This window comes from Nothobranchius furzeri, chromosome 14, assembly GCF_043380555.1.
Source record: "Nothobranchius furzeri strain GRZ-AD chromosome 14, NfurGRZ-RIMD1, whole genome shotgun sequence".
In the NCBI taxonomy this organism is placed as follows: domain Eukaryota; kingdom Metazoa; phylum Chordata; class Actinopteri; order Cyprinodontiformes; family Nothobranchiidae; genus Nothobranchius; species Nothobranchius furzeri.
The window spans coordinates 620741-645000 of record NC_091754.1 but is presented as its reverse complement, the minus strand read 5'-3'; the positions used below and the strand labels follow the sequence as shown (position 1 = coordinate 645000).

The following is a 24260-nucleotide window of genomic DNA, read 5'->3' as shown; positions in this document are numbered from 1 at the left end:
GGTTGTCTAAAATGGTCATACTTCAGGAAGCAAAGTTATACTGAGGAAGAGTCCTAATTAGTTTAAAGGTCAAGCAAAGGAATACAACCTGAGCGTGATAATGAACAACTAAAGTATTTATATTCAGAAAACAGCAAGAAGTAAATGACTGACAGACTTAACAACTACTAGATGCATATGTAATTAGGTTATTCTTAAAATAATGTGACCATCAAAGAACATTTGCTGGACCATAGTGTAAAATACATGCTACTGAACACATTTAACTGTCTCGTAGGACAAAATTCACCTGACAATGCTCGTCTAGCAAATAATAAAAACAAAAACAATGATGAGCCAAGGGCAAGGGCTGCTCCCTTCGTTGAATAAAGAAGGAGATGAGAAAGTGAGAGCTGATTTACTCTAAAGTAGAGGCAGAATAAAAACTGAGCAAAAACGACAGCAAATAATCATTTGTCTACTAGGAAGGAGTTAAATATTAATTACATAACCAGTAACTGAGAGCAGAGATAGACTTATTAACACAAGGTAGAGATACGTTTCATAACTTTAAAGAACTAGATTCTTCAACTATTCAGTTAATTTAACGTCTTCATATAGAAGTAACTGATCATATATTAGACGTTACTGAAGTCGTGAACACGAAACCAGAGTTTAGGTAAACCTCTATCATAAATGAGGAGATTCGTATGTTAGGATCATTGTTAGGAGAGTTTCAAGGTTAGAGATGGACTTGACCCATGGTTCGAGTAGTAGTCTTTGACCTTTAAGAAATAAATGGTGAGTGGCTTTGACTTCTAGAGTCCTGGAAGCAGACACGTAAACCAAACTGCAATCTGTGGCAGAGCACGAGGCAACTGCCCCGAGTTCTGCACTGCCAGTTTATTTTATAACATGAGATCAGAAAAGAACAGAGGTGTGTGTGTGTGTGTGTGTGTGTGTGTGTGTGTGTGTGTCTGAGTGTGAGTATGCTTTCAGGCATAATGTCTTTTGGTTAGTGCCGGCTTATGGGCACGGATTCGACCATGAAGTTCATTTCGAGACAGAATACGACAAACTGTTGTGGTTGACACGGGGATTTCAGGTGACCAGGTCTGCTGGAGCTCTGCTGCAGTTGAAAATGGGCTTGCCTTGGACTTTTCAAGCCAACAAATGGTCCTCTTGCGGGGTCTGCCTGACTGGGCTCGTCAAAAACTTCTCCAGTCTCTTCAAATATTGTCTTTCTCCTCTGAACTTGACACTGAAACACAGTGAAGGTGCGTGCCACATCGGCGGTGGATTTGGTCTTCAGCGTCTTTAGTCTCAGGGTGAATCTTAGGCATGTTTGCAGAGGTCTAGTTGCAGTTGGTGTGAAGGTCTAGTGTACTGGGGTTCTTTTTATACACACCTGACACCTAAGTGATCCATTATTAGTCACAGGTGAAGCTCATATGACAAGGCGACAACACTTTTTTCTTGGCAAAAATGGACTCACCGAGCTTTACCAAGCCGTGAATATTAGAAGACTTTTTGTTAGTTTTGTTTTGCATTGAAACATTATTACAAAAGCTGTTTGATGTAAAAGGAACTATTTCTGGAAACAAAATCTGCATTAGAATATTTTTTGGTGGCACTTCAGGTCTATTTGTACACAAGCGACAAGACTTTTGTCAGGAACTGTGTAGAAAATCCTTCCATATTGCTCCTTTCAAAATGTAATAACAGATCTGAGAATTTCTGTCATGGATTTTATCAATATGTTTATCAATTAACCCATTTCCTGTAGTGAAGAGAGAAAGAGACACTGAGCAGACAGGTCAAACAGTTATAACTGTGGCACATGCACAAGGCAAAATGCCCCGAACATCTGATCACAGAGTTGATTTAAACAGAGATAAAGATGGGAGTGTGAGGTCATTGTGAGAGGAGAGAGTCGGTGTGTGTATGAGTGTAGGAGAAGAACAGTGGGTGGGTGTGTCTGAGTGTCAGAATGCTTCAGGACATTTGTTAACAGGTTTAAAGCAATGAAATACAAAATTTCCATAACATTTTCAGTGCAAGAAAACAATGACCCAAATAGTCTCGGGGTAATAAATTAATGTTCTAAACATCAATTTGAAAAACCTTGTAAAAAATCACAAGACTATCAACTAAAGAAATAATTATGATTATTATGAAGAATACATCATTTACAAATTATGAAGCATTTAAGTTTCATTTGTGGAGAATGTTTATAAAAGCAAGAACGATTTATTTAAAAGCAAGAACGATTACGTATATTTTAGTCCATATATATCTTATTAAAACAAGCAACTAAATAAACTCAAATAAAACTAAAAATTTTTAAAGAAATTAAGAATATTTGAATTCTATATCATATTACATTACCATGACATATTATTATTTACAATATTTTATAAGCTGCATTTACCTATTTTGCCAAAAAAAAAGGATTTTTTTCACTGCTGTGGAAGTTACAAAGTTAAGAAAATATTAGACAGCTTCAAATTTTTATTTATCTTGCTTACTTTTTATTCATCACAAAAAAGTGGTTCTATTAAACCTTATTTGAGTTTTGTGTTTGTGTATAAATCAATTTTATTTGTAAAACAGATTGATTGACATAAACAAATGAAAGTGGAGAATGAAATTTAAAGAAGGATTGGAAAGAGAAACGTTAAAACATTCCTCCCATGTGTTTCAGGGTGACATCCTGTTGTCGGAGAGCAGTCATTACACGTTTGTATACGATGATAATGAATGTTCCCTGGTTGTCCTGAACGCTCACCCTGAGGACTCCGGGGTGTACACATGCACCGCTCGGAACCTGGCGGGTTCTGTTTCCTGTAAAGCCGAGCTTACTGTTCACGAAGGTGACAATTTAGACTAAAAAAAATCTCTAATTTCTCCCAGAGAAGTTGTTTCAGTTATGTTGCCTGACCAATACCTGTCCATTGCTACAGCTAAGAGTAAAGAGGAGCCGATGGATGACGAGCAGACTATCATGAGGAAAATGCGCCGACTGACCGACTACTATGACATCCACAAAGAAATTGGGAGGTAAAGTAAAAAATGTGTGATGCCACAATATCGACATATAAATGGAGTTGCTTTCCTTAAAAAATGTATTTATTCGTTATGCAGGGGGACATTTTCTTACATAAAACGTGTGACACAGAAGGTGAAAAAAGTCGAATATGCAGCCAAATTCATCTCCACTCGGGCAAAGAGGAAGTTATCTGCCCGTAGAGAGATGAACCTTCTGTCCAGGCTGGACCACGAGAGAATCCTTTACTTTCACGATGCCTTTGAGAAGAAGAACACAGTCATCATCATCACTGAACTGTATCCTTATGAATAAGCAAAAGGAAGTCAGTAACGAAGAATTCTGACATTATATGAATTCATTTAATCTAATCTTTAATTTGGGTTCAACATAAAAAAAAAACAACCAAAAGCCTTAATTAGTCGTAAAGATGCCAGGAGGAGCTGTTGGACAGATTTACAAGGAGAGCTACAGTAATGGAGTCTGATGTAAGTAAACTTAGCAAATTCGATGTAAAACCTGATGAATGCATTTTGATGATTTTTGTGGTGATATTGTACAGGATCTTACTTATTTAAAGGTGAACAACCATTTTAATCTTTGTTTCTGATTATAATGGGTCACTCTGAGTTTTTCATGCAGGCTGAACATGAATAGTCTCCTACATCTACCTCCTGCATTAGCTTCTGAAAGAATAGATGATGAAACTCTAGGATTAGAAAATCCTGACAGATCTATGTCACACTGTCTCTTAACATTCGTGGACTCACCCATCTTGACTCGTGACGGGGAAGGCTGTTGTTTAGCATTCAGGAAACAGCAGAGAACGTCTCGACTAGCATAGGCGTAATTTTAACCGGGGACGCTGGGGACATGTCCCCGGCAAAATTTGTGATTGGCAGCTGTGTCCCCCCACTTTCAAAAACGCCTGCTGATGAGGATTTTTGTTTTACCAGCTCAGATCTTATACCAGGGGTCGGCAACCTGTTCCCATCAAAGAGCCATTATTACCCGTTTCCCACAGTAATTCTGGATGGACCTTAATAAGCAGTGACTTAAGTGAAGCAGGCAGGTCGCGCTAGAAAATTTAGTTTAAAAAGGCGTCATAAATGTGTTCCCCCGTCATTTTTATTACAAAATATGAAGTAAAAACTCACAATTTAATTTTCATTCATTTGTCAGTAATATGTAGTCTACACCCGTGTGTTAAGTGGACCATCTTCCAGTAAAAGCAAAGCATCCAGTCCACCTCTCCAAATGCGTAAAATGTGCATCAGCCGCTAGTTAGGCGCGCCGCGTGCACCGTCAGCTACGTCAGCCCAGACAAGAGCAGAGCAACTAGAGAAAGAATAGAGGATAATTGTGTCTGGATGTGGATGGAGATTACATTTTACAGCAGCCTGATCATCATTTAAATACGTAAACCATCACCTGTCTTCTAGTCCACGCTATCAGCATTATTTTAATTGGTGTGTGTGTGTGTGTGTGTTTTCCACTTCAAACACTGGTCTAACCAACCAGACCAGCGTGTCCAGTAACACATTAATGTTACAGTTAAACAGTTTCACTTCATGTAGGCTAGGAACGTTTCACCTGCCGTGGCCCGACCGCTTCTGCTCCACATAAACTTTGTGCGTGATCAAATGTCTCTACAGGTGCTTTCTGAGCTGAAGAGGCTACTCTGCCTCAGACTGGATGCGTCATGCGTCTCCATATTAGAGACGGGAACAAGCGCTGTTCAGCCAAAGTTTCATAATTTCATAAAAAGAACATTTTTCCAAGTGACACATCCCTCAGAGAGACCGGGTTTCCAGAACGCTTCAGTGGGAGGAAATCTTATCGCATGCGCCGTGGTTCTGCGCTGCGCTGCAAACCCCAGATCTTCAGCTCACTGTCTACCGTGGGCGCTCCGAGCCGCGCTGAACACAGTGTCCAGTATAAAGCTCTGATGTTCTGATGGGAATATTTTACCTCCGCGATGTGCGTTAACGATTAAAATGTCAGCTCATCCATGCGCATCAGTGTGCGTCGGGGTAATTCTTTCAAACCAAGCAACATCCTTGAGTTCATCTGTCAAAATAAACAGTTAAATGGAAATATATGTAACCTGCCGTTTAACTGTTTTGCCTTCCTGTGAAGATTGTTGCAAAGAGAAACAATTAAACTTGATTAACCCCAGAGCCACCCAGAGAACCAGAGCGCATGCGGGAAGATTCCTCCCACTGAAGCGAGTGTTTTCCAAACCCGGTCTCTCAGTGAGACTTGTCACTTAGAAAATGTTCCCTGATTATGAAACTTTGGCTGAATAGCGCTTGTTCCTGTCTCCAATGTGGCGACACATCCAGGAGCCGTCTGAGGAGAATCCCAGAATCTCACATTGTCTTCAGCTCATAAAGTGCCTATATGATTACGCACAAGCGTGACCGGTCAACCCGGTCTCACAGTAAGACCGGGTTGGAACTGTTCAGGTTTACGCAGACAATCTTTACATTTAGAATTGGCATACAGATGTAAAATTAATGCAGTAAAATATAAAGCTTTTTATTTAAATATCCATTCATTATTTTATAAGCACAGAGAGCCGCATCAGATGGATGGAAGAGCCGCATGCGGCTCCAGAGCCGCGGATTGCCGACCCCTGTGCTAGCCTACTTTATTGTCCCCAGCAATTCTGAAAACAAACTGACGCCCTTGTCGACTAGTAGTCTAATGGCTTGTGTTATTTGTGGAGATAAAAACATCAACGTTACAGAGCAAATCGAGTCAGCAAGTCAAATATCTGCTCTCCAGTCTGAGGCGAGATGTCCACATATCAGGAAATAAGACACCAAATCCTCCCGTCTGAAGCTGCTTTCTCCTCCAGCTGACTGTGGCCCAGACCCAATACTCAAACTTGCACCCTTTTGCTCCCCAACTGCACATTCCCCTCCAGGGGTGCAAGTGCGTATGGGGTGTCCCGATAGGGAGCCTAAGTCACTTCCGCATCATGCATCCCCAGAAGAATGAAAAAATGAATGCAAGTCAACGAGGCAAAAAATTTATGGAGCTAGGATTGGGACAATATTCAATGTAACTTGTACCAAGTTTTGTAACTTGGAACATGTTTCATGACATGTAACTTTGGATTCGTAACTTGTAACTTTAGTTTTCTAACTTGTAATTCTCAATTTGTACTTGTATGTCTTGTTTTGTAACAGGAAATTTTCATTTTGTACATGTATGTCTCGTTTTCATAACATCAAATTTTAATTCTGAAACATGAAACTTTCATTTTCAGACTTCCAAAATAAAAAATAAAAATCAATGTACAAGTTTGAAATCAAAACTCTCAAAACACACATTTCATTCTACAGGTACAAACCCCAAATCTACAGTGTTACAAATAATTTTGTCTCAATTCTAGCTTCGGTGGGAGGAACTTGGGTGGAACCAATGAGAGCACGAGTCTTGGCTACCAATCACGTTTCTCGAATTCCTGTCCAATCATTAGGAGAGGAGGGCAGGGTTCTGTCAGAGCTGTAGAGAGAGAGAGTTACGACACTCTTTGAACTCGCCAACTCGCGGTCACGTGGTTCATGGAGCTCTCAGTTCCAAACATCCCAGCGCCGTAAGTCAGTTTGAACGGTGTATGGTGCGACAAATCACAAAAATTTAATATAATCAAATTTTCCCTGGCGATTTGTGGTAATTATTGAATAATATTATATATTATATTCATTTGTAGGAAGACAAACACCCGTGACTGTTCTACATTACAGGAACACGACAGTCCTAACCCACTGTAGAACACATTTAGACCACATACATTACTATAATATATTATAGACAGTGTTGGGCAAGTTACTTCAAAACTGTAATGCATTATTTATTACTTGTTACCCTCATTTTAAAGTACTTCATTACATTACAATATTACTGATTTTAAAATGTAAGACATTACACTACTTTTGCATTACTTTAAGTTACTTTCACCAAAACAACTTCAATATGAATCTGGTAATGTGACGCTCAGTGAGCTCATGACATATATGTGGAAGGTGATGTGGTGTCTGAGCTAGGGTTGCTGTTAAAAACAGTCAGATAAAATAACAGTGTTTTAAAATGATTGTTTATTACATAAAAACAACAACAATCTGTACTCTCAGCACGCTGCCATCTTATAGGGCCATCTGAGCAGGGAGCAATGGACGTAATTTTTTTTTTGGGGGGGGGGGACATGTCCCCCCCACTTTTTCCAAAGTCAAGTTTTGACCCCTGCACTTTTTACCATCCAAAAACAATATTTCGCTATATTAAATTGACACTGGTTGAGCTCTAGGACCAAGTGGAAAACAACCGTTTGTGTTGAAGCCTGTTTCCCATTAGAGCATACTGTAAAGATACCCCTCCCCACACACACACCCCCACCCCCCACCCCGTGTCCCCCCTACTTCTAAAGTGAAAATTACGTCCATGGCAGGGAGTGAGGTGGTGGGGGCTCCAACCATATATTTGCCTTGGTCCCTAAATGCCTTGATACGGCCCTGGATGTGGGACTGACTTCTGGGGTGATCTGATTCTATCACATGTATACAGTTGTGGTCAGAGGTTTACATACACTTGTAAAAAATATAATATAATGGCTCCGCTGAGTGTCCCGTTATTTCTAAAACTCTGATTTTTCTCTGATAGAGTGATTGGAACAGATACTTCTTTGTCACAAAAAACATTCATGAAGTTTGGTTCTTTAATGTCTTTATTATGGGTTAACAGAGAAAAGTGATCCCATTTGCTGGGTCACAAATATACATACAGCAGTGCTAATATTTGGTTACATGTCCCTTAGCCATTTTCACTTCAATCAGGCACTTTTGGTAGCCATCCACAAGCTTCTGGTTGAATCTTTGACCACTCCTCTTGACAGAATTGGTGAAGTTCAGTTAAATTTGATGGCTTTCTGACATGGACTTGTTTCTTCAGCACTGTCCACATGTTTTCAATGGGGTTTAAGTCAGGACTTTGGGAAGGCCATTCTAAAACCCTTATTCTAGCCTGATTTAGCCATTCCTTTACCACTTTTGATGTGTGTTTGGGGTCATTGTCCTGTTGGAACCCCCAACTGCGCCCAAGACCCAACCTTCGTACTGATGATTTTAGGTTATGTTGAACAATGTGAAGGTAATCCTCCTTCTTCATTATCCCATTTACTCTCTGTAAAGCACCAGTTCCATTGGCAGCAAAACAGCCCCACAGCATAATATTCCCACCACCATGCTTGACTGTAGGCATGGTGTTCTTGGGGTTAAAGGCCTCACCTTTTCTCCTCCAAACATATTGCTGGGCATTGTGGCCAAAAAGCTCGATTTTTGTTTCGTCTGACCACAGAACTTTCCTCCAGAAGGTCTTATCTTTGTCCATGTGATCAGCAGCAAACTTCAGTCGAGCCTTAAGGTGCCGCTTTTGGAGCAAGGGCTTCCTTCTTGCACGGCAGCCTCTCAGTCCATGGAGATGCAAAACACGTTTGACTGTGGACAATGACACCTGTGTTCCAGCAGCTTCTAATTCTTGGCAGATCTGCTTTTTGGTGATTCTTGGTTCACTCTTTACCCTCCTGACCAATTTTCTCTCAGCAGCAGGTGATAGCTTGCGTTTTCTTCCTGATCTTGGCAGTGATGAAACAGTGCCATGCACCTTATACTTACAAACAATTGTTTGCACTGTTGCTCTTGGGACCTGCAGCTGCTTTGAAATGGCCCCAAGTGACTTTCCTGACTTGTTCAAGTCAATAATTCGCTTTTTCAGATCCATGCTGAGCTCCTTTGACTTTCCCATTGTAGCGTTTGTGGGCGTTCGTATCCGATGAGCCCTATTTACCTGGCCTAAGAGAAGTCACCAGCTGTAGTCACTCATAATCACTCACAAGAAGTTAAGAGGCCATGCTATGAAGCTCAGTTCACTGACACGTTTCTAAGTCACCTAAATTGCTAGTTCATGTTGCTGTATGTATATTTGTGACCCAGCAAATGTGATCACTTTTCTCTGTTAACCCATAATAAAGACATTAAAGAACCAAACTTCATGAATGTGGAGGAGAAAGGAACAGGCTCTGCAACCAGGGAACCCAGCTGGAAAACCTAAGGGAGTAAACAGACAATCAAAAAGGCATGAAAAACACAAGAGGCGGTAAATGGAGTAAACAGACAATCAAAAAGGCCGCACAACTCCGTTTTTCAGTGGATTCAACAGGCTGCAGGTTTCTTCAGGACACGAATATCCCTCTGCCTGATGTTCGAACCCTGCACAGACAAATACAGCCCATTAACTGGAACCAGGTGTGTTAGGAGAGGTGTGTGACATGCTCAGTTTGAAGGTTAAAAATTTGACAGAGATGGAAAGAGAGTGTGTGCTTACTGTGGATGAGATGGTAATTACTCCAGGCGTGCATAACTCCATCACAGACCCAACTGGGATTTGCCACCACCGTTGTTTCTGGTCAGCTCTCCGCTCAGCCACGATGAAAACATGAAGATGGACACATGACACAGTTAAACCATTAATGGTTAAATACGATTTTTGTTTTAGTAACTCTTTGACATTTATTTATTGATAGTTGTGTTATTGTTCATTCTTATTTCTTGTCATTCCTAAATAACAAAATTGCAAATGCTAATATTATAAAGCAAGTGGAAATGAGCAGTTTTATGGAAAATGTCTAATTTTTAAAAGTTATTGTTCCACTACTGTTCTTGAAATATCGTAATTTTATTCTTATTACTTGAGTCCACAAAACAGAACAACATATCTTCTTACGTTCATAATCCTGTTTGCCTCATGCTTCAGCAGTGTGTTACAGTCAGTGTTATTAACTGAAAAATATTAAATAATTACTTGTCTTCACAATCACATTTTCTTTGTTATTGGTCTCTCCATTTGTGCTTCCATTTCTGATGCATGTTCGTGTTGATACAGCAACCAGCAACGTATTGTACAAAACTCCCAAATAAAACTAATAAAGTAAAAAGTTTATAACCTATTTCAAACTGTGGGGAATATTTTTAAAACGTAGACTCAAACAAACTGAAAGAAACCCGTCTACAGCTCGTCCTCCTGCTCACAATCAACAAGCTGCACACAGTTAGCTCATTAAAGGTTATCTAGCTTATACTGGCAACATAAAATATCATCGTTGGCTTATTTTGGTACGAAGCGGTTAGCTAACGCTTCACAATGCAACAAAATGATGACATTTCATCAACTTATCGGAGAAAATCCTTCTGAAACACCGAAAATGAACTACGTTCAATGCAGCAGCGGGGGCTGTTTGGAACTATTGGAAGCTCCATGAACCACGTGACTCCCGCATTCCATTCTTTCCATAGGAGTCTATTGGAGTGTCGCAACTCTCTCTACAGCTCTGACAGATCCCTGCCCTCCTCTCCCAATGATTGGACAGGAATTCGAGAAACGTGATTGGTAGCCAAGACTCGTGCTCTCATTGGTTCCACCCAAGTTCCTCCCACCGAAGCTAGAATTGAGACAAAATTATTTGTAACACTGTAGATTTGAGGTTTCTACCTGTAGAATGAAATGTGTGTTTTGAGAGTTTTGATTTCAAACTTGTACATTGAGTTTTTTATTTTGGAAGTCTGCTTGGTAAAAAACGAAAGTTTCATGTTTCTGAATGAATGTTTGATGTTACAAAATGAGTAGTAAATGTACAAAATCAAAGTTTGATTTTACAAAATAAAAAATACATGTACAAAATGAAAATTTCCTGTTACAAAACAAGAAACACAAGTACAAATTGAGAATTACAAGTTAGAAAACTAAAGTTACAAGTTACGAATCCAAAGTTACATGTCATGAAACATGTTCCAAGTTACAAAACTTGGTACAAGTTACATTGAATATTGCCCCAATCCCAGCTCCATAAAAACGCTGTTTTCTAATTCCGCTTGTTTTGTGCCATGGATTTCAAATATGATGTCCGAGAAGTTTAAAGACACATTTTAATACCAAGAACGCTGTTATTTTCGAACGGGGGAAACACTATTTTAGGTTTTGTGTGAAAACAAGTCCAGGACTACAAATGCGCTTCACGAAAGTGATGTCATCGAACCAGACACGGAGAAAACTGAGGGAAAAGGGCTGTAAGTTCAGCAAACTTCCCACAGGAGGAAAGAACCACCATAAATCTGGTCATGTGGTAAGCTACGCTAGGGGAGAGGAGATTATGTGGAGACATTACATGTGCGACGTGCCGATTTCTTGTTTGTAGTCATGCTAATTATGAACTTTTACAAGCTAACAAATCTCAAAGTGCGTGACTGGCGTGGTCGAAACACCCATCATTACTTTTCACTTCAACTGCAGTACAACATATGTGCGATCCAGGGTGTAAGGCAAAGCAGGTTAGAAAGTAGCGTTTTTAGCCCCGTTGACTTGCATTCATTTTTTTCATTCTTCCGGGGACCCATGGTGCAGAAGTGACATAGGCTCCCTATTCTCAAGTGCAGAAGTCGACCACGCCCCCTTTGCACCCTTGATCTTTGCTGAAGTCCGCTAGAGAAGGGTATTACCTAGCCTGGCCTGCCAGACTCCTCATCTGTTAATTTCTGCACAGAGAAAGGGTCTGGGAACTCTCCTATTTAAGTAACCCCACCCCGTGAGAATTGTAACCGAGCCAATCAGTGCTGAACAACACCATAACGCCAAGTTTGTCGTGAACATGGCAACTGAAGTTTTTTACGGCTATTTCAAGAAGATTGATAATATTTATGCATGTTCTAAATGTTTTAGACTAAGATTTAATGTGGACTACAATGAAAGCAAACTTTATCAACTAGATGTTTGAAAATTGTTATTAAAGATTATTTTTAAAGTACCACAAACAGCAATCGGCATGTGTCACAGTTGATGATGCAATGCTTACTGTCCCAATTTGGCAATTATTTGCACACTTGTGCACTACACACTCAAAGCCTTATGGCACACTTCCTTCAACTGCACTTCGCTGAGGCCCATAGGGCGAGGAGTGAGTATCATGACTGGGTCCATGTATTTCCTGAAACAGGCACATCTGAGCTTTTTTCTGCCCGAGTACAACTTACAAGGCGTTCATTCCTACTAAAGACCACCACAAATGTATTGAATAAACCAGTGAACCACATCTTAAATGTGTTTTTATTGGCTTTTATGATTTTTCTACTAAAGGAATTGACACGAATTACAACTTTGTGGTAGGATTCTGCTAATAAAATCCTTAAGAATCCTTTTTAAATTTGGTTCTTTGCAGTGTGTTGTCAACAAAACACTGATCCATCTCTTGAGTTATGTGTTTTTGTTGTGCTTCAGTTATTTTTACTAATACATGGTTATTATTCACTTTTAAGATACAAGACGGAACATCCAGATATAAACATGTTAACTTCTTAATGATCTCTGTTCAACAGGTGCGTTCATGTATAAGACAGCTACTAGAGGGAGTGGACTACCTTCATCAAACAGACATCATCCACCTGGACATAAAGGTGGCCACTGATAGATTCTGATCTTTTAAAAAATGCAAACTAAATCACATTCCCAGCAGAGCTTTATTAGTATTTTATCATTGTTTTGGTTGTTTTGTCAGCCTGACAACATCCTCATGGCAGATCCCCAAAGTGATCAAATAAGAATTTGTGATTTTGGAAACGCGGTGGAGTTCACGCCTGACGAGGCTCAGTACTGCAAATATGGCACACCAGAGTTTGTCGCACCTGAAATAGTTAATCAGACGCCTGTTTCAAAAGCAACAGACATATGGTATAGTTTCTACGAGCTAACACATATTTGTTGTGATTTATTTAATGGATTTTAAAGTATTTTGTTTTCATTTTCAGGCCTGTAGGTGTGATTGCATACCTGTGGTGAGTACACAGTCATTTTTTAGTTTTTGCTTTTGGGGCGGTTTTCCATTTCCGTGTTTACTCATAAAAATAACTGTTATCAGTCTGACAGGAATTTCTCCATTTGCTGGGGAAAATGATCAGAGCTCACTGCTGAACATCAGAAACTACAACGTGGCTTTTGAAGAGAGCATGTTTGCTGACGTTTGCCGGGAGGCTAAAGGGTTCATTATAAAACTGCTGGTAACAGACAGACTGTGAGTAACATTAATAAATCAAATCTTTCTTTGGAAATCCAAGGAAATAATAAATAATGTTGGCTGTACATACGTGACATGCATTTTAAAAGCTCTAAAACATCTAAGATGCAGAAGAAGAAGAAAGTAATTTGTATGGTGCCTCTCACGATAACAATCACAAGGTGCTTCACAAGAACAAAATAAAAAATAATTCAGAAGGGTTTTATTGCCATATGTGTGAGAATCAACATTATGAAATGCTGCTGTACTTGGTGCGAAAATAAAGAAAACATGAGATAAGTAAATATAGGAAGTACGAATATAATTCTGATAAAATAATAACATAAAGTGTCAATAATTAGAGAAGCAGCTACTATATACAAGACAGTGTATGTACTAATCAGAGTGGAAAATTTCAGGTATTAACACAACACAGGGTCATGTGACTGGAACCAATCGACTGGAGTGGGCAGTCCTAGGTATGTCATTCATGAGTCCAACAGCAGAGGGGAAGAAACTGTCATTGTGGTGAGAGGTTCTGGTCTCAATGTATGGCGCGGTATGGGGGCCAAAATTAAGACTACTGCCCAGCAGCAGGAGGCTATATGAATTCTGAAGCAAACTACCGACCTGATTAATGATAAGCTGGCACCAGTAACTGAGAGGCTGGCGCTGCTTACTGAGAAATAGCACTTTTACCGGCGCTACTAATAGGTATGCTAGGGACTAGCAGCCCTCGGCTGGTCATTGACTGGTTCAAACACGCCCTCTGCTGTCTATTAGCATGGATAGGCTAGCGTTACCCAGGACGGGCTGGTGTTAGCATTGGAGAGGCTAGCCATTAGCGTGCCTATGCTGGCCACTAGCTGGATTTCCTACCCCCTTGACGGACCATTAGCATGGATAGGCCGACGTTAGCATCGGAGAGGCTAGCCATTAGCGTGCCTAGGCTGGCCACTAGCTGACTAGTGACTCTCCGAGACAGGCTAATGGCTAGCCACTCCTATGCTAATGCCAGCCTATCCATGCTTAAGGTCCGTCAAGGGCGTAGAAAATCCAGCTAGTGGAATGCCTAGGCACGCTAATGGCAAGCCCCTCCAATGCTAACACCAGCCCGTCCAGGCTAACGTTAGCCTATCCATGCTAATAGACAGCAGAGGGAGTGTGTGAACCAGTCAATGACCAGCCGAGGGCTGCTAGTCCCTAGCGTATCTATTAGTAACGCCGGTAAAAGTGCTATTTCTCAGTAAGCAGCGCCAGCCTCTCAGTTACCGGCGCCAGCTTATCATTAATCAGATCAGTAGTTTGCTTTGGAATTTATGTAGCCTCCTGCTGCTGGGCAGTAGTCATAATTTTGGCCCCCATACCGCGCCATATAAATGGGTCTGGGCCTCCTGCCAGATGGGAGCGAGTCAATAAGACTGTTGAGGGTGACACGGGCCAGCAGTTATTCGACCTGAACGCCTCAATGTCCTAGAGGTGTACAGGTCCTGTATGGAAGGGAGTTTGCAGCCAATGACCTTCTCAGCAGAGCATACAACACGCTGGAGCTTCTTCTTGACCCTGATGATAACTCCAGCATACCACACAGTAATTGAAGAGGTGAGGATGGACTTGATGACTGCAGTGTAGAACTGCTGATTAAGTAATATTGTGACAAAAATGAGTGGAAAAATGGAAAAATGTACATAAAAAGTTAAGAGGTAATCATGGGATGCTGAAAAAGACACACAGCTAGTGAGGAAGAAGAGGATCAACAGGAGGTCATGCAAAAACAAGCTTGAACACATGAATTTTCAGCAACGACCAGTGTGCAAATTATTAAAAACTCAGATTGAGTTAAAAGACCATGCTGCACCATCTTGCCTCATGTCCCAAACATCTAATTTAGCGTTTTCTGTTGTAGGAGACCTGACTCTCGGGAATGTCTCAGACATCCTTGGTTTAAGGTAAGCAAAAGCCAGCGATTACCTAATGATTTCTACTTGACTAGACAAAGCAGGTACCAGTCTTCATTGTTCCCATTTGAATGCCTTTCATTGTATAGGTGCTAAGCAAAGGAAAGTCTCTACCTACAGACGCCCTGAAGAAGTTTGTTTCTCGCAGAAAATGGCAGGTGAGGGATGTGATACTTGTTTTTTGTTTTATAACACAAAATACATTTAGAGATTTAATATTTATGTTGCTTAATTTATTTCAGCGTTCCATAATCAGCTACAAATCAAAAATGGTCATGAGATCAATACCGGAGTTGCTGGATGACTCCTCCAGTCACACTTCTATCGCTGTTCCAAGGCACATGAAAGAAGGTTCACCTTTGCCATCATCATCCTCTGATTCTGATGAAGACATTGATGAACTGCCTTTTATTCCTATGCCACTTAATATGGACTTCTCTGGATCAAGAATGTCCCTGAATGAAATACAGACCAATGAGCAGGAGGAAGGAAAGCAGAATGAAAAGCAAAAATGGTGTGGGTCACCTGTTGAAGCCCAGGAGGCAATGGAGTGTGACCCTAAAGAACTTAATAAGGAAGGAGGTGAAGGAGCAGGTAAAGGCCGGCTTCAGAAAAGGTCATCGGAAGATAACGACAAGGGTTTTTCAGAAGAATCATCTGCTGAATTGCCCCAAAAGTCAGAGATGTCAAGAAAACCACTTAAAAGGGGATCAAGCATGGATTCAGACAGAGTAGAAGGGGGACGGCGTAGGGGAGAATTAAGACGTGGCGGTTCAGCCGACAGCGCTTTGCTGCTTCGGATCACACCTGAGGAAGGAACTGCAGAGGAAAACAATGAGGATGGTCGAAGGGTTCTGAAGAAAGCGGTCTCTATGGAATTACCTAGGAGGAGTACTAGCCCAGGAACTGCCAAGATGAGTCAAGAAGATTATGGTCTTAAACTGGAGCTGATGAGACAGCGACTGCTTCGCGGTGGTTCTGTAGACAACAAGATGAGTGGACTGAGAGGACCGCTTTTAGAAACATTAGGAATGGGAGATGAAAAACGAGCAATACCCTCGGATCGCTACTCTCGCACCACTCGTCTGGGCCCACCTCCACTCACAAGAGCTGCATCCAGTGATTTCCCGAGAGACGAAGTACCTAAACCTAAAGTTTTACGTAAAAGTACTTCTTTCAGTCAGGGAGATTCAGAGCCAATCACTTTACATCGACGGTCAGGAGCACCGCTGGAGATTCCTGTGGCAAAGATTGAAGAAAGAAGACTCAAAGAGGCTATATCTATGTCAGCTCTTGCAGAGCCAAACAAATTAGATTCCCGCCCTGAAACCCCCAGGGAACCTTCTCCAAAACCCCCGACTCCAGAAAGTGCTGTACAGGAATGTGTAACCAAGACAGAGAGTCAGGATTCACTAATGGAAAAGGAGATAAAACCGGAAGAGTCTGTAAACGAAAAGATGGAAGTGTTGACTGCCGATAGTAATTTTGATGAAAGATCAAGCACAAGTGGATTCTCAGAGAAGGACATGAGTATTTCAGAGGAACCATTAACTGAATTGGATAATGTGGGTCAGAGAATTCCTACACCTTCTCATTTGACCCAAAGATCTAATCAAGAGGAGAAAATGGAAGAGGAGCAAGAAAGAGGACATTTGCAAGAAGAAAGTGATACGTTTAGAAAAGAAGAGGAACGTGTCAGTCATGAAGTTGAACCATATGTTAGAGAAGACATTGAAAAACATGCAGAAGAGAAAACAAGTTTCCCCATCAAGCCATCTGAGATGACCATAACCACAAGTTCAGTTATGGTGAAGCCATCACAAGACCATCTCTCACCCTCTGGTAATGTTGCTTCACCTCCTGCTCGAGTTGTTCTTCCAGATGGAAGAATGTCTGCATATGCCAGTATAATGCAGACCATCATGGTCCCTTCAGTCCAGCCTGGAAGTGAACAACCCATTGGTCCCTCCACACCCATAGTGGTAGCAGTTACATCTCCTTCAATGAGCACACCATCTGATTCACCAAGTTCATCAAAGCCTGATGCGCCAACCACGGAGCACCCTGCTGTTTACTCCAGAGTAGCATCACCAGAAATGGTGATTAAAGAACCCAGTCCACCAAAGACATTTACTCCGTCCTCATCCCAACAAGAGGTATCTGCAGGACCCGACTTAGAAGATATCTCTTCTGAAGAAGTATTTGAGTCCCGCTTCAAAAAGCGTGAATCTTCCCTAACAAGAGGTCTGAAATTTCTGTCATGGTCGAAGACTGATGACAGATCACAAGCTTCTTTATCAAGCTCTATGGAGAAATTGGAAGAAATATACAGGCCTGGGCCAATTGGTGCTCCATTGGAACTAGCATCAAAAAGGCTTGAGGAAAAGTCCAAGTCAGTCCAAGACCTCCGTGAAGCTCAAAAAGATCAAGGCTTCATGAGAAGGCTTTCCATGAGGTTAAAGAGAGCACCATCAACAGAGCGAAAGGATGAAATACCAAAAGAAGGGGACTCAGCTGGTAGACGTAGACTCTCTTGGACTCTTGGCAGAAGAGGTTCCCAGGAAAATAAAGATGTGGAGATGAGAGTGGCTGGAGAAGGTGACAGGATGGCGGAATCAGATGAAAAGGAGCTAAAGAAATTGAATGAATCACCTGTACTGGCAATGCGAAGGAAGATTGAATCAACTGTGGCTGGGATATCCACAAGAATCCGTAGTTACTCAGAGGAGAGGAGAACATCAGAAGAGAAGGAACAAAAAAGAACACCCATTCTCTCACTGCTTCGTCGTTCAACATCAGAGACAAGACCCACAAGGATTCCCAATATTCCCCAGAACCAGCTGGCATCTCAGGCCAGTAATGGGGCCTCATCGGAATCTCTAGACTCAATGTCAAGTCTAAAATCAGACACATCAAAGGGTATGAGGCAGTACTGTGTTTTTTATCCATATTTGATCACCTTGTTTTATGTATCAATGTAACTTAATGAACTGGTCTCTACTTCTTTTTATGGAAAGGAGTGGAGGTTGAACGTAGATCTCGTTGGGATCGATGGGGCCTTACAAGAGGGAAACGAGATAAGACGGTATCACAACCTGACTTACCAACAGCAATCTCAAGAGATAATAGTTCCTCACGCTCACGCCAGTACTGCATATTGGCTTCAGGTAACCTATGATTGATACCATCTCAAAGAGTACTTTATCATCAGTCATTGAAAGAACAATTTTGCAAGTAGCCTGTGAAACTGCTGTTTTACTTCTCGATAAACCCACATTCATTGTCCCAATCTTTACTGAATATATGCAAAGCAATGGCAGATTATTATTTAAACTGTATCGCTGTTTTTAAATTGGAATCATTTCTTTGAATTGTCAGATTTTCCTCCAGTATTTCATATCAAGTTAAGAGATCACGTTCTTCTGGAGGGTGATCCTGTCACACTTAGCTGTCTGCCTGCAGGAAGTCCCCATCCACACATCAACTGGGTGAAAGGTATGTTTTACTGTAGTTGTAGGGTGTAGATGTGGGGTTGGTAAGTTAAAAACTGACAAAATCAGAAAATAGTCATTTTAGAAAAAGTTCTTATATTGTTCGAATAGCAAATCTGCAAAACAAGCTAGCTTAAAACATGTTTAACAATGTTCAAACATAGTATGGCTTTATTATAGACTGGAAACAAAACAAAAAATAATGAATTGGTTTTCTCACATTTGTCTAAAATCCTCAGACAACAACACAGCTCAGACGGAAAGCAACTATTGAACCATCTGGTTGTCGGTCTCACTGAACTGCCACACTTCCCTAGGTCCTCCACTCATTACACACTAGTGAATTTAGCAACAGAACACCACTGGTGTGACAGGTTCTCTGCTCAATAATATCAGAAAAGGACAAACCACCAGAGTCCCGAAAAGGAAACACCATTTGAATTTACAGACAATAAAAAGCGTTTGGACCTAGAAAACGGTGACTGATATTTAGCACTTTCTCGTTTCCTCTGGCGTTCCGGGTTAGGGTTAGGGTTCCAGTTTTGTCGGATGCAGATTCAGGGATGATACCAGGCAAAAGGGGTGAGTTTTCCTTGACCGTGTTTGCGATTAAAAGCTAGCTTGTTCTTTAGATTTGCTGTTGCAACTATAATAATTAAACTGTAAGTGGTTCCTGAGCCTTTAAATGGTATCACAGTCTAAACTAAAATAAATAGAATTTTGCACCATTTTAAGATTTTTTGAGTTTTATATGCATTCACATTTTCCTTGTCAGACAAGAAGCCCCTGGAGATTGATGCCAGAATGAATATGATTTCCTGTCCTGACGGCCGGCAGCTGTTGATGATAATGCACACCACTAAGAAAGATGCTGGGGTCTACGAATGTGTAGCAACAAATCCACTGGCCTCTGTGTCCAGCTCTTGCACAATATCACTCGCCCGTATGCACAAGGACATTTTCTTTAAATAGATGAAATTGAGATAAGGAAAAAAAAAAAGACAAAGCAATAGCAAAGTGGGTTTTATTTGTTTTGCAGGCCTGCCCAATCGTCCCGGTACCCCAGAGATTCCTAAGAAATACAATACCACAGCTTTGGTGGTGTGGAGGCCCTCAGATACCTTGGCCCCTTGTACATACTCATTGGAGAGAAAAGCAGAAGGTTTCTTCAGTATTCTTAAAATTTTTTCCATGTATTCAAACATATGAATGTAATGAAAGAGTGTACCATCTATATACATACGTATAGTAAGACTTTACAACAAATGAGATCTTTGAGCTACCATACTCCTGTTTCATTTAAAATACATTAATCGGGTACGCTGTGTCCTGTTTTTTGTAGGTGAAAGTAACTGGCTAATTGTAGCCACTGGAGTTGCAGATTGCTACTACAATGTCGCTGACTTACCAGCAGGGGGAGCCTTCAGGTTCAGAGTGGCCTGTGTCAACAAAGCAGGCCAGGGTCCCTACAGCAACCTGTCAGAGGTTGTAAAACTTGATTCCACGGGTATGAGTGTTTTCAACACACTGATTTACAAAGGTTCATTTGAGAGTGACCATTTTCACAGCATTTGTTCACATTCATGTTTAACTAAATAGCGGCGCCAGTGTTCAGCAGTCTCACTTTCGTCAATGTGATCAACGTTTCTTATGTGCATCCTTCTTATCTTTGACTTCTAACAGAACCAGTTAAATCCAGTGCTGCTGTGGTGGTCAAGACTGTTTCCTCTCCTCCTCCACCTGTAGTTTTGATGTCATCCATGAAAGTGCCCCCCATCAAACCAGTTGCTAGCAAATCTATAACAATTACCCAACCTGCCCCTCCATCAATTTCAGTTCCTGCTGCCAGTGTGGCTAAATCTTCCTCTCCATTAACCATTAAGCCACTCAGTGCCAGCCATCCTGCAGTAGCTGTGTCCATTACCCCGACCTCCACTGAACAACCTCCTGTCCAGACAACTAGTGCTACCTCTGTCACTACATCAAAAGCAAAGACCACAATTAACATCAGTATGAGCAAACCTCAAACAAAGTTGGCACCCCCGCCTGTTGTGCCACCCAAACTGCAGAGTCCTGTGCATACATTCCCATCCATGACAAACAAGCCCCCATCTCCGGTATCCACATCTGCTTCAGTCATTGGAAAACCTATTTCCTCAGTGCCAATGTATGTTCCAACTCCGACGGCTCAAGCTACCCCACCTTCTCAAGTTGCTTCAGCTCCAGCTGCCACAACACCCTCAGTGACCCTTTCTCCCCCCGTCGTTGTGGTGCAGAGCTTGACCCCGGTTCTACAGGGAGGAGACAGCCGCAGTACTCCATCTGGACGAGTCACCCCATCTGGACGACTCACGCCTTCAGGACGCAGGACACCACTGGGAAAGCCTGGGGAGGGATCACTGCGGCAAGGAGTTCCACAGAAACCTTACACTTTTATGGATGAGAAAGCTAGGTAACAATTATTAGTAGAAAGTGTTTAAGACCTGCAACGTCTAAAACTTTTTTTTTATCTCTTTCCCCGCTAAGACTATTTCTCTCTCTCACACAGGGGTCGGTTTGGTGTGATCCGAGAGTGCCGTGAGAATTCCACAGGCAACCTCTTCATGGCTAAGATTGTTCCATATGAGGCAGACAACAAGCAGTTGGTGCTTCAGGAGTATGACATCCTTAAGTCTCTCCATCATGACAGGATCATGGCTCTACATGAGGCCTACGTCACACCACGCTACTTGGTGCTCATCTCTGAGTACTGCAGTGGGAAGGAGCTGCTCCATAGCCTCATAGAGAGGTGAGTTGCTGGTTAGAGTCAATAAATAATTTCTTAAACACTAAAGTGAACAAATGTTTTACAACATATTACCTGGAGTGATTTACCTAATTGTTTTCTGGCATGCCTCAGGTTCCGTTACTCCGAGGATGACGTGGTGACTTATATCGTGCAGATACTCCAGGGTCTGGACTACCTCCATGCTCGCCGCATCCTGCACCTGGACATCAAGCCAGAAAATGTCATCGTAACCCACATGAACCTCATCAAGATAATTGACTTAGGAAGCGCTCAGACATACAACCCTCTTTTCCTCAAGCAGTTCAGCCCCCCTATTGGAACACTGGAGTACATGTGTAAGGGTTATTGTTGACGTTTCATCTGCCTACACACCCTCTGAAATCCAGTCGACTAGTACAGTATACATGTGGTATTCACTACAAAAATATAGTACACAATGTAAAGCAAAGTACATTGTATGTTTTATTGATAGGAGACCTTGGTGATCTTTGGTTTTCCCTGAAAAATAAAGATGTTTCTTAATAAAGCAATCCATTTTCTTCTCATAGCTCCAGAGATGTTGAAAGGGGATGTTGTAGGTCCTCCAGCTGATATCTGGAGTGTGGGTGTTCTGACTTTCGTCACGTGAGTATTGCTTTCAGAGCCTCTTACCAGGAAGTTTTCTTTCATTTTGATTTCCAATTTCTATTTTTATATATATATATTTTTACCACTAATTAACTTGTTTATGTTGTGTTGACCTAATTCACAGTAAAAATCATAAATAAAGCAAGGTTTATGTATTTTTTTTTACCTTAAATAAGACTTGTCGTTCCTGGTTTTCTAGGCTCAGTGGCAGATCACCTTTCATGGAAAATGATCCTGAGGAGACTGAATCCAGGATACTGGCAGCAAAGTTTGACCTCTCTAAACTTTACCAGAATGTGTCCCAAAGTGCCTCGTTATTCTTGAAAAAAATCCTCTGCAGCTACCCTTGGTAAGTTGAGCTATAGAATCATTGTCTAGGTACAAAGCCTTAAGCATTCCTTTACAATTTTTCAAAACAAGACTGTTCTTACAATAGTTTTTATTCAAAAAGTCATCAAAGACATTTCATGGACGATGGCATCGGACGTGTTCATTACTGGGAGACATTTTGAATGGTCCTCTTCAAGGACTCGGCTCTCGTAGTTTACTTTAAAGATACATTCAAAAGATTTGCTTCGTCCATGAACATCACATCACTACCCAGAAGCGGCGTGATGAGCTACTTCTGGAATGCGCCTGAAATGTTCCATGCCACGGGCAGTTTTGGATCAACTCTACAGACCAGTGTAACCCAACCCCGGTCCTTGGGACCCCGTGTCCTGCATGTTTTCCATGTTGCCCTTTCAAACACCAGTGTTTTCCTCCTGCCACACACCTGACTTGAATTAATGAGTGATTACCAGCATCTGCAACACTTGATGTCTTCCTCAGGAAGCAATGCAAATGTGTACATGAGGTGCGCTGAAGCAGAGACATGGAAAACATGCAGGACAGTGGTCTCGAGGACCACGTTTGGGAAACCCTGCTATGGATTCTATTTTAAGTAGCGACTTTCCGCGACTCTGATGCCCTCAGTGTGGACCCAGCTTTACTCTTCCATAGGAGTTTATTCCTGATTCTCCAAATTGAGATCACTCTGACTGCTTTCTACCATGTACAAGATATTCCCCGCTTAGCAAAACTAAGGTATCTATTTAGGTGACCTGGAGATCAAATATGTGAGCCTTTGTTTATTTTGTTTACCAGGGCTCGTCCCTCCATCAAGGACTGTTTCAGCAATGCCTGGCTACAGGATGCATACCTGATGCGCCTTCGTAGGCAGACTCTTACCTTTACAACCACCCGTCTCAAGGAATTCTTGGCCGACCAGCAGCGCAGGCGAGAGGAGGGGGCCACCAAGCACAAAGTCATACTTCGATCCTACCAGAGTTCACCACAGACTCCTACCAGTCCCACCACACCAACTGTGCCAATGTCACCTTCCACACCTGTGAGCCAGTGAAGACATTCTTCCAGAAGTCAGTTGGCAGGACTATGGGTGAGGCAGGGGGACATGCTCGGAGAAAGAGAAGATTTTTGACACGATGATGGTCAGTTGTAGAACTTTGTCAAATGAACTCTACTCACAAAACCAGCAGTGACTGTAATCAGCAGGAGCTTCATTTATTTAGTTCCAACTAAAGTCTAAGATATTACCTTCAGACATAAAGGGACTTTTGAGAAGGGCACGGTTTCGTTTTCTAAACTACGAACTCTCTGGGAGAATTTTGTCTTCAAGTTTGTACCTCAATGTTTGCAACCCTGCCTTTATTTTGGATTATCAATTATCTCTTTTCGCACAAAAAAAGAACATTATAGTTTCCCGCTATATTAAATTGATGTATTGTGTCATGTAAATAACACGGTTAGTGGGTGAACTCACCACAATCCCAGACTGTAGCAGTCCTAGGAAGGATTTTGTTTCACTTTTGATTTTAAAAGTTATAAAATGGCTTGTTTATAAGGGCTTCTACAAGACAGCAATGCAAATTTAGACATTAAATGAAACAGTAATTATTGTTCAATTCCCAGAGCAGAAGCATTTTAAAAACAAGGTTAGCTCATTTCATCAATTCATTTGGGTCTCTAGTAGAAATGAATGCCTTGTAAGTTGTACTCGGGGTGGGGGATCTCAGACGCACCTGTTTCAGGTGCTACAAGTCAGCTGGAGGAGAAAGTGGCTTCAGAGGGCAGGACATGGTGTTTTATTTCCTGATATTTGCTCTGCAGCGTTAATGATTTATCTCCACAAGTAACTCAATTCTGGAGGAGCTCTGTCATGTGGTGGAGTTGCTAAAGCTAACAGTTCTACTGCTGTTTGCTGGAC

At 41.5% G+C, this 24260-nt stretch overlaps 1 protein-coding gene across 4 annotated transcripts in view; it reads left to right on the top strand.

The window, feature by feature from the left end:
- spegb (striated muscle enriched protein kinase b) overlaps positions 1–23629 on the top strand; it is a 50845-nt gene extending 27216 nt beyond the window's left edge. For all 4 annotated transcript variants that reach the window (XM_070543887.1, XM_070543889.1, XM_070543888.1 and 1 more), the window contains 22 exons: positions 2684–2852; positions 2943–3039; positions 3124–3324; positions 3456–3513; positions 12457–12534; positions 12636–12808; positions 12886–12912; positions 12996–13148; positions 15037–15079; positions 15178–15246; positions 15331–18007; positions 18106–18255; positions 18467–18583; positions 19355–19522; positions 19619–19741; positions 19922–20086; positions 20263–21031; positions 21128–21367; positions 21479–21702; positions 21916–21991; positions 22194–22343; positions 23141–23629. In XM_070543887.1, the coding sequence (XP_070399988.1) occupies positions 2684–2852; positions 2943–3039; positions 3124–3324; positions 3456–3513; positions 12457–12534; positions 12636–12808; positions 12886–12912; positions 12996–13148; positions 15037–15079; positions 15178–15246; positions 15331–18007; positions 18106–18255; positions 18467–18583; positions 19355–19522; positions 19619–19741; positions 19922–20086; positions 20263–21031; positions 21128–21367; positions 21479–21702; positions 21916–21991; positions 22194–22343; positions 23141–23396 (6183 nt within the window). In that variant the 3' untranslated portion in view covers positions 23397–23629. The remainder of the gene's footprint in view (positions 1–2683; positions 2853–2942; positions 3040–3123; positions 3325–3455; positions 3514–12456; positions 12535–12635; positions 12809–12885; positions 12913–12995; positions 13149–15036; positions 15080–15177; positions 15247–15330; positions 18008–18105; positions 18256–18466; positions 18584–19354; positions 19523–19618; positions 19742–19921; positions 20087–20262; positions 21032–21127; positions 21368–21478; positions 21703–21915; positions 21992–22193; positions 22344–23140) is intronic.
- The last annotated feature ends 631 nt before the right edge of the window (positions 23630–24260 follow it).